We start from the raw sequence: 13,944 nt of genomic DNA, 5'->3' as shown, positions 1-13,944 counted from the left end.
TATTTAGTCATCGTGAAAATATCTTTCGGAAGGTATTAAAATACGAAGATCATGAAATGTAAGTGAAATAAGACTTTAACGTCATTTATCTTGGACTGGAAAATTCGATGCCGACACAGATTGAAAAAAGCTCCATGCGACTTAATTTTTGTTCGATATGCCTCAAATTTCAGAATATGCTACTTTGATAGTAGTTTGATAAAACTGGGTATGCATTAAGGTTTAAGAGAATTTTATGTTGCTTAAAGTTTTGATTTTTATGTAATATTCGCAGCAAAAACTGTTGCTTTACGCGAAAAAAAGTACTGTGCAGTTAATAATGGACCAATCCTAAAATGGATACCCAAAGTTCTTGGCAATGTTCTGTTCTCGGATGAAATGCAAATTGTTTGAGAAAAAAGCAAAAATTGAGTCGCGTGGAGCATTTTGAAATTTTTATTTTAAATTTTAAAATTTTTATTGTATTGCATTTTTTTCTTGATATTTTGCATGCTAATAAACTTACTAACTTTTATGCCCAGTTTCACATTTCAGAATTAATAAATAAAAGAAAAAACTTTCAAGGTCCAACGTCCCCTTAAATATATACTTTGCTTTCCTAATGATTATTTTTTAGTGTTAATTTTAAAAAGAAACAAATAGTTAGGCGTTCCAAAGAAAATCAGACATTTTGTTACACACGTGGCAACAAAACGTGGCATCTTTCGTGTCATATGTAATACTTAAAAAAAAGTAAAAAACAAAGATTTTTTCCCCTAAGAAACCACACATAGGCGTGTTATTTCTTAGGCAAAAAATTTTTGCTTTTATACGTTTCAATGTAATATAGTTCTGTCACGTGCTAGACAAAATGTCTGCTGTTTCGAGGAATGACTCATTAGAGAAATATTTTTTTATACACATATTTCGCATTTGAAACATCGGCGATTTTTCAAGTACCCAATATACGAGAATATCAGGAACTAACAAGTGAAATATAAACTGTGAAATGATAATCCAGACGTACCTTCTGAACGACTTCTCTGACGAGTTTGGAAGATTCAGAAGTACAAGAAAGTAAAGTGACTGAAGGCCCATTCCAACCGCCGTGGGATAGAAGAAGCAAGATAACCACCTAAGGAGTGAAGAAAAATGATAACTCTGTCAAATCTAGACATACAAGTAGAAGATATGTGCCAATAAAATGGTTAAAGTTCAGGGTTTATAGCACATACAAATGACTAGATTAAAAAATTGTAAGTTTTAAATAACTGTTGTACATACTAGTGCCTGACTACGGATTGTATGGAAAGAAAAACATCCGTTTTACAGCCGAAATGGGCGAATCTATTATTTTTTAGCGATGCCAGCTTTTGCAGAGTCTCACTCAAATGAGGGGAATGCCGACATCAAATTTTTACTTTTCCCCCTCATTCAGATAGATTCGTCTTATCTGGGTGTTTGAAAATTCCATACAATCCGTAGTTGGACAGTACTATGCAGTACGTTTGTTGCATACTACACTCAAACCTGTTTTTGAACGATCTTTTTTGTGCGATTTTTTTATGTGCGGTACATTAAAATTTAAATCAGATTGGGACTCAGTTGACGAAATTATTTATAAAACAAGTGCAAGGTAGTATTTTCAAGTGAGGACAGGGGCACCCCGATGGGAGGTCACTGTGACCTCCGAAATATTTTCTTCTTCGGGAAATTTTGTCTAACTATAGTGCAAAATTATCATCACTTTGTTTGTTTTGATTTCGTTTAATGAAGCAATCCCGTAGTTATTTAGTAAGTTCTTGGGCTATTTTCTACGTCAGACTTTTTTTATGCAGTTCATATCCGACGCATAAAAAAAAAATAATTTGAATTTTGACATCTTGAATTCAAACTATGTTTTTCGCAATCACGAGTGTTTGTGTGTGCGCGTGTGTGTGTGTGCATATGTGTGTAGGCATGAGTGTGTTGTTATGTGTGTGTGTGTGTGTTTGTGTGGGTATGTATGTGTGCATATGTGTGTGTTGGTGTGTATGTATGTGTGTGTTTGTGGGGATATGTGTGTGTAGGTATGTGTGTGTAGGCGTGTGTGTATGTATGTGAGTGTTTGTGGGGATATGTGTGTGTAGATATGTGTGTAGGCGTGTTTGTATGTATGTGTTTAGGCGTGTGTGTATGTATGTGTAGGCGTGTGTGTATATATGTGTAGGCTTGTGTGTATGTATGTGTGTAGGCGTGTGTGTATGTATGTGTGTGTAGGCGTGTGTGTATGTATGTGCGTGTGTATGTATATGTGTGTAGGCGTGTGTGTTTATGTCTGTGTGCAGGCATGAGTGTGTTGGTATGTGTGTGTTGTAAAAGTGTATGTAAATATGCGTGTGTGTTTGTGTCTGTGTGCAGGCATGAGTGTGTTGGTATGTGTGTGTGTAAAAGTGTATGTATATATTTGTGTGTGTGTAGGTGTGTATATATGCATGTGCATTGTGCATTCAGGATATGGACGCAACCTGGAGACGGTTTCACTAGAGGAGCAGCATATGGACGGGCCGGTCGACGGTGGTGTTGCAGATGGAGGCGGGGGGAAAATAAAATCATAGGAACCCCAAAAACAGTCAAGTGAAAACAATTAGCAATGTAATTGCTCAAAAAAAAAAAAAAAAAAAAAAACGCTTTTCAACTATGTTGCGAAACAACTTTTTATAGCTACTCGTTAAGTCGCGAACAATTTTTTTAACGCGATTTTTTTTAATGCCATTTTTTTTAATGCTGTCCCTATCCACCACATAAAAACAGGTTTGGGTGTACTATGCCGATCGTGTATCCAGCCTAACTGGGATTAAAGGCAATTCTGAGTGTCAAAAACTCGGATGTTACGGGGTCATAAGCATGATACAGGGTGTCCGAAACGTCCTTGACACATTTTTAAAAATGGTAGAAAAGCAAAAAAATGACTTACGAATATGCGATTTGCGCCATTATTCATCACTGATTCAATATTTTAAAAATAATTTGAAACACTTACGAAGGGGCGGTATGAACTTGTTTATCCATTAAAAAAATGAAAAAAGGTTCTTAAATAATGTATAGAGGGTTCTTAATCTGATGGTGAGGTTCTAATTTTTTGCAACTTTTCCGTTTTCTAGAAATATGTCGTTCAAATATAACATTATATTGGTATATTTCAGTATGAGACTTTCCGGTAGTCATTGATCATTCTTTTAAGGGAGTCCGGGACACAGTTTGAAATTTTTTTTATTATATACTTTAGAGTTTTGAAATTTTTTGCACCGATTCACCATTTATTTAATAAGAAAAATCATAACATAAATATGAAAAAAAAAAATTTATATTTAATTAGCTTTTTTTAAAAAAATGGGTTTGCTATAACTCAAAATATTCTTGATCAATTTTCAATTTTTTTTAATAAATTATGCACAACTATCTAAGCTTTAATTTTCATTCGGCGATTTAAAAAACATTGATTCAATAAAAAATAAAAAATATTTGAAGAAAAATTTCGAAAAATTCGAAGATACTTTAAAAAAAAAATCATAATTTTTGCAGTAAACGTTTTTTTCAAATTCGCCGAACAAGAATTAAAGTAAACCGTTCGAATAAGATATGCTCCAAGTTTCATTACTTTATCTTTATCGGTTCCTGACTTATAAGAGTTTGAATGCAAGAAATCGGGAAAAATTGCATCATGGAGAAAAACGCGTTTAAAGTTTTAAAGTTAAGTACACATTAGTTAGGTGTGCATGCAACAAAAATAATTATATCTTTCGTTCTATTTAAGATAGAAACAAGATTCAAACGTGCTTTTAAGCAGAAAAAAAGGAATAATTTTTCACATGATAAAAAAATTGCAAAATTCGACGATTTTTGTGTCTCGGACCCCCTTAAATAACAAATTTGTTTTCAATTACTATAGTAAATTAGGTGTCAGTATATTAAGTAGTCACAATTGAGTTCGAATGTTTAAAAGATACATGAAACCTCTCTGGATCACTTCCGATGCACCAAGACTTACGCCATTGAAGTATACACTGTTAAAACTACAGGTTGCATTTGGCACTTTTCGAGGGTGAAACGCTTGTTCACCAGCGGCACTCTTTACGGTGCCGAAATTGCACCCTTAAACGGGCGAAAAACCGGCACCCTTCACCCAGCGTGCACCGCGGTGAAAAACGGAACCCTATGGCAGAACATTGGCACCCTCTGTTTTCTGTTGCTGAGCACCCCCCCCCCCCCTCGGTTTTGTGTGCATTTCCGTAAACAATTGTATACATTATTATTTATTGTTTTGAGTTATAAAAAGCTAAGTCTTGGTACATTTTCCACATTGAATAGTTCTGAAAATGATTAAAACTTGTACTTGAAGGCATTTGATCACATTTCAACTTTCGAACATAGTTTAGAAGTGTTCATGACTTAAATTTGTCTGCCGTGCACTAATTTTCGTACATCCACTTGGATTGCTCAGTAATTTTAATATGTTATTGACATTTACTGCAGCACGATCGTACCGAAAATGAAGAACGTAGGTACTATTTGTAAATCATTAACACGAACAATAAATATTCAATTATGTTGCAATCATGGAAAAATAAAACCTTTCATCACGTTCGAAATTTTAATCAAAGAGCACCATATTAGTACGTACGTATATATGATTCGACATTTGAATATCCGTAAAGATATAAAAGAACAAAAGTCTTTCGATAAATTAAAAGCCAAAACAAATTCTAACGAGTTATTCATTCTTACTATTACTAGAGTGACGAAAAAAGTTCAGTCATTCGCTTTAAGCAATAACGCCGAGGAAAGCTAGTTAACTTAGACACGAGATAATAAATAAAAAAAAAAAAAAAATCGAGACGGAGAAGAAATTTCTTTTTCTCAATCCGCTTTCCTTTTTTTTTCGTGCTTTTATGTTTTTGCTATTTGCATCATCGTAATTAGAGTTTCCGTTCACTTGCTGAGTGCATCACATTGCTAACAATGAATCTCTTAGTTAAAAATCCACAAGATTGTTGATAATACAAGCAAGTAAAACCACATAGTCAAAATTAATAGTTGAAATAACTTTTCAAATATCATCTAATTTAAGCGTTTTGATTATTAAATGTTACTTATCCGATGCTGATAGCTATTTTTAGGTAAAATTTATGCATGATAGGAATAGCAAATGTATATAACGGCTATCTGAAGAATCAACGTACCTTTGAAACAATTTTAAATATGTTCGAAAGCCTTAAAAGCTACACTATGATCAAATGCATGTACTTACGCGAAACTTTGAAGAGTAAATCGCAGAAACTTATAAGTTTTAATCCAATTTCGTACTTCATTCAATGGGAAAGTGCATGTGCGTAGTTATTCATGCGTCCGCCATTGATTGTGGTTGAATGATGTCAGAGCGGAGAGCGCATGCGCCAGCGTTTCACCCATGCATTTAGGAGGTCCGTTTTCACATTTATTAGCGTCTTTCACCTTAATCACACTTCCTAGCCTCTACTGCACCCTGAGGCTCGGTGTTTTCACCCCAGGGAGCCAAATAGTTAGTCAAAGGCACCCGTAGTTTTGACAGTGTACCGTCATATGCGATACATCAATCGCGTATAGCTTGAAAATCTGAAAGTTGCGAAAAATTAGGCTTCTAGTATCGGATTTATCGCCCTCGATACGTATAAGAACTATGTTGTAATTTATTCTGGAAAACAAATTTATACCATCTCCTCGCTAGAAAACATTTTTGTGGTTTTATGTTCAATACTTATATTGAAATAATTTATTTCATATCACAAGTTTGACACATTTTAACAATATTATACTAAGGAGACTTTTTTTTAAATGACTATTTTTACCACAGAAAAGGAACAAAAACTTTGTTCTTAAAGGTAAAAAATATTTAGAAAGTCAGTTGCCCATAAAAGATACCGAAGTTGCCAAAACATACTTTCGTATAACTTTCCCGTTTAAAAATCGCGCGAAATAATTTCAAAACGAAGTTTTTTAAGCTGTAAGATTGTAGTTATTAGTTAATCTCTAAATACATTTCATGAATATTTTTTAGCTCTTGCTGCATGTTATGTTTAATTTTTTTTTTTTTTTTTGAAGGAAAAAAATATTTACGGTTGCAAAAATGTATATAAATACAATAAAGTATAAAAATCTCAAACACGGAAAACATTTTTAATGAAGTAGTACAATTTTTTATACATCGCACTAAAAATTATTTCACTCCTAATATATGGCAAGAAAAGTAAAAATGTTTAATGAAAACCTAGAGAAATAAACACTTTCGCTTCATTTTAACTCTCGGAGAGAAGAATTATCGATTGCTCCTGCTGCGCATGTGTATTGATTTTTGCCCTGCTCCTCTCTCACTCTAATCATTTCAATCAGAAATTCCCACAAAAACACAGTATAATCACCACGAATGTCTTAAAAATCAACTTAACTTTCAGACAAAAACAAAATAACAATCCTCTGCTTGGTACACAACCAAGAAAGAATGGCAAATATACAGCGATCAAATATGGTTAGGCCTAACGGTGCTGCATTAGAGAGGTCGACTCGCTCGCCATTTTGGATCCAAAACGAAGCACGTTATGCCACTTGTATGCGGGGCTGTTGAGTCGGAGTTGGACGGATTTTTGAGTGAAGAAGTCGGAGCCGGGAGTCCAAGATATTAAAATTCCAAGAGTCCAGTCGAAGTCGGTTCTTGACCGTTCGAGTCCACAGTCTGCAACAGCTGCCGGCTCAGATTGATTATGAGTTAAAGGAGTCGGAGTCGGAGTCGAAGTCTGTAATTTTCCCGATTCTACAGTCCCGCTACAATTATGTGTACCAAAACCGTTTTAAAGGAACAGACTGATTACGAATTAAAGGAGTCGACGTCGGAGTCATAGTTAGTCATTTTCCCTCCTATTCCAAAACACCTGCTACTAGTATGTGTAACAAAACTGTTTTAAAGGAAACTGGAAACTAAGCTTCTGATAGGTTGTTTGATCGATATTTGACTAATTTAGACCGTAAAAGAACATTTCATAGATTCAAACATAAAATAAGTGAGGGATGAAAGCGAAATTGTTCACAGGAAGATTTTACTTTTACTTGAAGAAACCAGTCATATATCTAGCCAGATTTTCCGGAAATGAGCTTTTTCTCAACTTCTCATCTATACCCTAGAAAATATCATCCATAATAAAGTACTTTCCTATACGTTTATAATTAAAATTTTTACAGGGGAGGACAATAAAAGGGTACTTACTCAATACATATCATGTCAAAAAAAAAAAAAAAAAAGGAAAAGAACCACACCCACCTACATTTAAATACATTCATTTCTCAAAGAACCAAAAAATGCTCGAAACTAGGTTGGATGCAAACAGGCGTGCACCAAACTAAGATTTTTGGGAGGGGGAGCGGGGGGGGGGGGGAATTCTCAATCCACCGAATGAAATTCCAAATTTTTCCAAATGATAAAATACAAGCATTTACATGTACAGGCATGACATCTAATGAAAAGGAACATTAGACATCATTAAAAATAATTTTAAAAATAAAGAATAGCTATCAATGTTACAATATTGCTTCTAAATTTCCGAATAGTTAGCAAACTTTTCCAAATAATGATATTTTAGGAAGATCAGAGTGACCCTCCCCCCCCCCCCCAGTGTTTAATTTCATATCTGTCTTCGTAACGTGAAAACATATTTCAAACTAACTAACGAGCTAAACTAAATTATTGTTAACTATTGTATGAACCTGCAGGTAAATGTATGCCAATGAAAACAAGAACCGCACGAGCCTACACGTAAACACATTCTCAAGGCCCCACCTTATCCTTCTAATAATTATGAATTTACATTCAATTATTTTTATTGGTTTAAGTTTTTTAATTTGTTAAAGTTAGTTTTTAGGTAAGTGACGGGACACTTGTGAACAAAACAGTTGAGGCACATGTGAATAGTTCCCGTTCCCTCTCCGTATTATTAATATTAGTGTGGGATATTATAAGCGGTATAGAATATGTAAACATTTATAATTAATACTTTTCTACAATACATTTCTAAATGAAGTGCTCGAGGCAGAAATGTGACAAGTCACAAGGAGTGACTTTTCGATCAAAATTTTTACAAATGTGAATAGTTCCCATTCCCTCTCCGTAATATTAATATTAGTGTGGGATATTATAAGTGGTATAGAATATGTAAACATTTATAATTAATACTTTTCTACAATACATTTCTAAATGAAGGGCTCGAGCCAGAAATGTGACAAGTCACAAAAAGTGACTTTTCGATCAAAATTTTTACAAATGTGAATAGTTCCCATTCCCTCTCCGTAATATTAATATTAGTGTGGGATATTATAAGTGGTAGGGTCTGGTGGGGGAAAGTGGTCAATGGGGTAAAGTGGTCATAATTCAAATAAATGGCTATACCATAAAAATAAATGTTCGAATGAATGTGAAAATTTTATTTTAGAGTAGTGCAGTTAGAAACTATATTTTGAATACAAAATTTTACAACTGGCAAAATTTTATTTGGTAAAAAAAATATTTTGAGTGATTATGAATTTTTTAAAAATATAAACACCTTTTTTAACTTCCTTGGGAAATTTTGTTTGTTAGAATTATGAACAGATTGACTGCACAGGAAGCTTCCTACATGTCTCAAGAACTCATACTCATTAGCAGTTAGCTGAATCTCTTTTGAATAATTTTTTAGAACAATTTTAGTAAGATGGGGTAAAGTGGTCATAATATTAGGCTTAACGAATATTGTTCTTTTAAAATCACTTAATCTTTAAGTATAAGGCAGGTATCAATTAAATATTAATTTCACTTAATATGCATTATTTTTACAGTAAACAAGGTTAAATATATGAGTATATGCGCATGCATACGCATATACTCGTGTAGGCACGTATATATCACATAAATGCACCAATAAACACGTATTTGGGTATCTCGTAGTATTTTTTATCTATACAGATATACATTCGACTATACACGTATATACCCGCTTATACTCGTACATATACGAACACTTATATACTCACGTAGACACGACGTATATACACGTACATACTCAAGCTGACACTTACATACTAGCATATGATATACAAGCATGCAGGGTGAGTTTAAACTCTTGGGCAAATTTTTAAAAGGTGTTAGAGAGGAGGATAAGAAGTAAGAATTATAAGAAACATATGGCCACAAACTCAACGCTGACGCGCTACATGCACGCAAAACCAGAAAATAATGAATGCAAAACAGGTCACAAATTTATTACAAAAAAGACAATTTTACACAACGACTTAAGAAAGTTTTAAAGTCATTGATGAAACTTGCGGCCGGCATATGTAATACATGCGTCGTAATCATTCTGTTGCAATTACGAGACTCTTGAAAAACTTTCATCAGTCGCTGCGCCTTTGTTGCGATGCGTGTATTAGAGCTACTACAGGCCTTACTTTTTAACAACTGTCTAAATATTTCTTAAGAACTAAAATGTCGGGTAAAATCATCTTTGTGTAACAAATTTGTGACCTGTTTTCATTCCATCGATTTCTGGCTTTGTGTGCATGTAGCGCGTCAACGACCATAAGTTCCTTACGATTCTTTGCTTCTTATCCTCCCCTTTCACACCACTTAGATTTTGCCCAAGATCTTGGATTCACTATGTAAGCATACATGTATATTAGCGGATATACTCGTAGATATACGTGGATACATGTACTGATGTTTACACGTAAATCTACGTATATACGTCTAACAAGTATATAATCGTGTTTACACATAAGCATACGTATATACTCTTGCTTCCACACACATATATATACGTGAGTAGGCACGTACCAAACACGCACTGGATATATCCACGAATTAACTCGTGTATACCCGTATATGTATGTAAGTACTGGCCGTTAAAATTGCTACACCAAGAAGGAATAATCTGAATGAAACAAAATTTTGCACACGTGATGGCAACATTGACACTAGAAAACGATTACAAAATGAAAGCAAAATGATCATTTATTACTGGAAAAATCTCACATGAATGGAGGTTTAAGTACCCTGTTGCGCCACCTCTAGTTGGAACTTAAGAACCGATACGGTCGAGCATTGAGGTACAGCAGTTTCGTACGATGTCTTACGTCTTCTCGTACCACAGTTGCTGTAAACGCGCCACTAATTTGATCAAATTTACAGGCTGTCCAATTTACCGTCTCAAGTGATCCCAGATATGCTCAATTTGTGACAAGTCATAAATCGCAGACCAGAGCATCACGCAGACCAGAGAAAGGGATAATGCGGAAGAGGAAATCCCTTTTCACCCTTGCTGTGTTTGACCGAGCATTGTCATGTTAAAAAATGGTTCCTGGGAGCCCCGTCGTGAGTGCTAACACGTATGAGTTTGATCGAATGAGTGACACGTTTACAGCAACTGGTACGAGATGACGCAGGATATCGTAGGAGACTGTTATGTCTCAATGCCCGATTGTTTCGCTTCAAGTACATCGTACATTCACGCTAGAGGTGTCTTAACAGGGTACTTAAACCTCCATTTATTCGAGATTTTTCCAACCATAAATGATCAATTTGCTTTAATTTTGTAATCACTTTCTAATGTCAATTTTATTATCACGTATGTAAAATTTAGCTTTATTCTGGCAATTTCTTCTTGGTGTAGCAATTTTAATGGCCAGTAGTGTATCTATGTACACTTATATATGCGTATATACGTCGACTATATACGTATATACTCAGAAACTCAGGTATGCACATATATACTCGAGATACATGTGCAAACACGTAAATAATGTTCGTTTTGCGCGTATATACTCGCATATACACGTGACTCGTATATACTCGTGTAGACACGTATACACTCCTGTAGGCAATCACGTATACATGCTTATACGCTCGTGTATACACGAATATACTTGAGTAGGCACATGCATGCATGTATCTGATGTATACAAGTATTTATTCATATAAGAACATGTTTACTCTTGTTTAAACGACACGTATATACTCGTGCATACCCGCATATACTCGTACATATACTTGTAACTATAAAAATAACCAAAATATACAAATAATAGGGTTATTTGTAACAGTTTTGTAGCTGTTTTTAACTATGACCACTTTACCCCATGCTATGACCACTTTCCCCCACCCCATGGGGTAAAGTGGTCATAAATACAAAGGGAAATGAAAATGTTAGAAAACTATTTAAATCAATATTTTTTTCCCTGAAATTCAATGTACGTGTTCTTTAATAATGCAATGTAAAATAATAACAAAAAAAGTTGAAGTATTTAAAGAATTTATTGTATTTATTATCCACCTAAGTTGAAAACCTACGATTTTATGACCACTTTACCCCACCAGACCCTATAGAAAATGTAAACATTTATACTTAATACTTTTCTATAATAAATTTCTAAATGAAGGGCTTGAGGCAAAAATGTGACAAGTCACAAGGAGTGACTTTTCGATCAAATTTTTTACAAATGTGAATAGTCACCATTCTCTCTCTGTAATATTAATATTAGTGTGGGATATTATAAGAGGTATAGAATGTGTAAACATTTAAAATTAATACTTTTCTACAATAAATTTCTAAATGAAGGGCTTGAGGCAGAAATGTGACCTGTCACGAGGAGTGACTTTTCGATCAAAATTTTTACAAATTTGAATAGTTCCCATTCCTTCTCCGTAATATTAATATTAGTGTGGGGTATTATAAGTGCTTATAATTAATACCTTTCTACAATAAATTTCTAAATGAAAGGCTTGAGGCAGAAATGTGACAAGTCACAAAGAGTGACTTTTCAATCAAAAGTTTTGTTTCTCATAGCTAAAATTGAAATGAACATGGAAATGGATTTACGTCATTTGGAGAAAGACATATTTGGTTTTAGTATTGTAAAATATAGAATGTATAATAACTTAGAAAAATTCTACAAATATTTTTTATAAACTGGAAATTGATCTACTGAAAATTCACATTATGTGGCATGTCACTTTCTCGCCTCGAGCCCTTCAAATGTACGTCTAATTATTTTTTTAAAACGTTAATTATTTATTTACCGTGGCCAGAGTGACCTCTTTTGACCTCCCATCGGGATGCACTTAGATCCAAGTTTTTCTTGGGGCGAAAATGTCGGTTTACCCTACTTTTCGTCTACATTTAAAATTTCCTCCCCAAAATATATCAAAAGGTAAGGTTGAAACTAAAAAACCTGGAAGGAGAAAATTTCGTGTCAGTGAAAAGTAGGGAACACCAAAATGTCGACTAAGTCGGCCAGTGCTCAAAGGGCACTCTTGCTAGGCCTAACTCTAGATTCGCTAAGCCTCGGCTAATATTTCGAGAAGGGTGTAGCTGAGACAGAGACTCACCTCTACCAAATAGTACTTCCGATACATGAATCCGCTATCCCGTGTCGATCATCGTTAGCCCCGAAGAAAGAGCAGATGCTGGTTTTGTCTCGGTCATTCAAAAGCAGCGACGGGTCAGACGCACTGCTTTGCCGATCTGACTTCTGATGTCGAGAGAGACGACGGGGACGGGGCTGATTCGTCGCGGTGTAAGGCTTAATGGCGACGTTGTGTTTTAATTATTGGCTCAGTACCGGATGCTAAATATTAGCGAATGATTGTTTTTTCTTTACTCATGTGGCTGACGAAATGTAAAATTGGGTTTTCGCAGTTGTTGTGAAGGCAATGACGTAATATAAATAAATAAATAAATATGAAGAAATAAAAAATATTTAAAAAAAATGTAAACACGTGGTGAGATTAATAAGGATTTTTTTTTCCAACACTAAACTTCTTACTGAATTTTCTTGAAGTTACAATCAAGAACAATAAATAAACATGAAGAATAAATAAATAATAATAAATAAATAAATATGAAGAAATAAAAAATCTTTAAAAAAATATAAACACGTGGTGAGATTAATAAGGATTTTTTTTTCAACACTAAATTTCTTACTGATTTTTCTTGAAGTTACAATCAAGAACTGTAATCAGGCGTTTTACAATTTTCCCTTTTTCTGGAGCAACTAGGGGGCCCCGTCCCCCGCTCACTGGCGCTAACCAACAACCGAAGACAGCTTCGCAATCCTATTTGGTTCTCGGAGATTCTTTCGCCAGTTAGCAAGAGCCGCATTAATATACACGTTACGGTTAGAACAAAATGAAAATTCCGCTCCCCCTCACGTAGAAAATAGAATTTAAATACAGAGCTCATCATAATTATAATAACATTAAAATCACACTCCCACCTAAAGAAAAAAAGAACTTGATGAAAATATGCTTAACAAAATTATTTATAAGCTATTTATGAAAAAAAAAAACTTTTAAAACTGAAATTATTATCTAAGCATAAAACTCATCAATATTGATTTACATTTATTATTTTCCCTCATCATTTTGAGTCGATTTTTGTCACACCAATCGGAGTATGCTTTTAGGGGAATAATCATAATGAGAAACACTTGGCCATTCAAAAAATTTTATGGCAAACTGCACATCAAGTGTTTACTTCACCGCCAAATGTTGTCAAAATAAATTTTACTAAAACTTAAAATTTAATGCTTAATTTCTAAACAAAGCAAATCAGCAAATAAGACTAAAAGTTACATTGGAATGAAAAACTGAACTAATAAACTAAGCCATTAAATATATATCATTTGAATATATCAGGAGGTGACAGTTGGATCTGTTTTACCTTGATGCATTTTTTATTTATTCTCTTTGATGTATTCTTCACTAATTTTCGTGATAAAACGAGCTGTGTCAGTTCAAATAAACTACAGGAGGTGCTGCAGTATCGGGCTAATGGGGACTGAAGGAGGTAAAACCAACACCGACCTACTGGCGTAGTGTTGGGCCATAATGCCACCGTGGCGTATAAGTTGTGTTGTGTGTGTGTTCGTAAA

At 34.3% G+C, this 13,944-nt stretch overlaps 1 protein-coding gene across 1 annotated transcript in view; it reads right to left on the bottom strand.

The window, feature by feature from the left end:
• The window catches only part of LOC129226229 (uncharacterized), an 80,753-nt gene extending 68,207 nt beyond the window's left edge, over nt 1-12,546 (bottom strand). Inside the window, exons 1-2 of the mRNA XM_054860828.1 lie at nt 12,401-12,546; nt 1,007-1,114 (exon numbers count right to left, since the gene is read on the bottom strand). Of these exons, the coding sequence (XP_054716803.1) occupies nt 1,007-1,114; nt 12,401-12,427 (135 nt within the window). The 5' untranslated portion in view covers nt 12,428-12,546. The remainder of the gene's footprint in view (nt 1-1,006; nt 1,115-12,400) is intronic.
• Between the last annotated feature and the right edge of the window lie 1,398 nt (nt 12,547-13,944).

This window comes from Uloborus diversus, chromosome 7 (genome assembly GCF_026930045.1).
Source record: "Uloborus diversus isolate 005 chromosome 7, Udiv.v.3.1, whole genome shotgun sequence".
In the NCBI taxonomy this organism is placed as follows: Eukaryota; Metazoa; Arthropoda; class Arachnida; order Araneae; family Uloboridae; genus Uloborus; species Uloborus diversus.
Note: the sequence above shows the minus strand (reverse complement) of the source record. Positions and strands in the feature narration are given on the sequence as shown.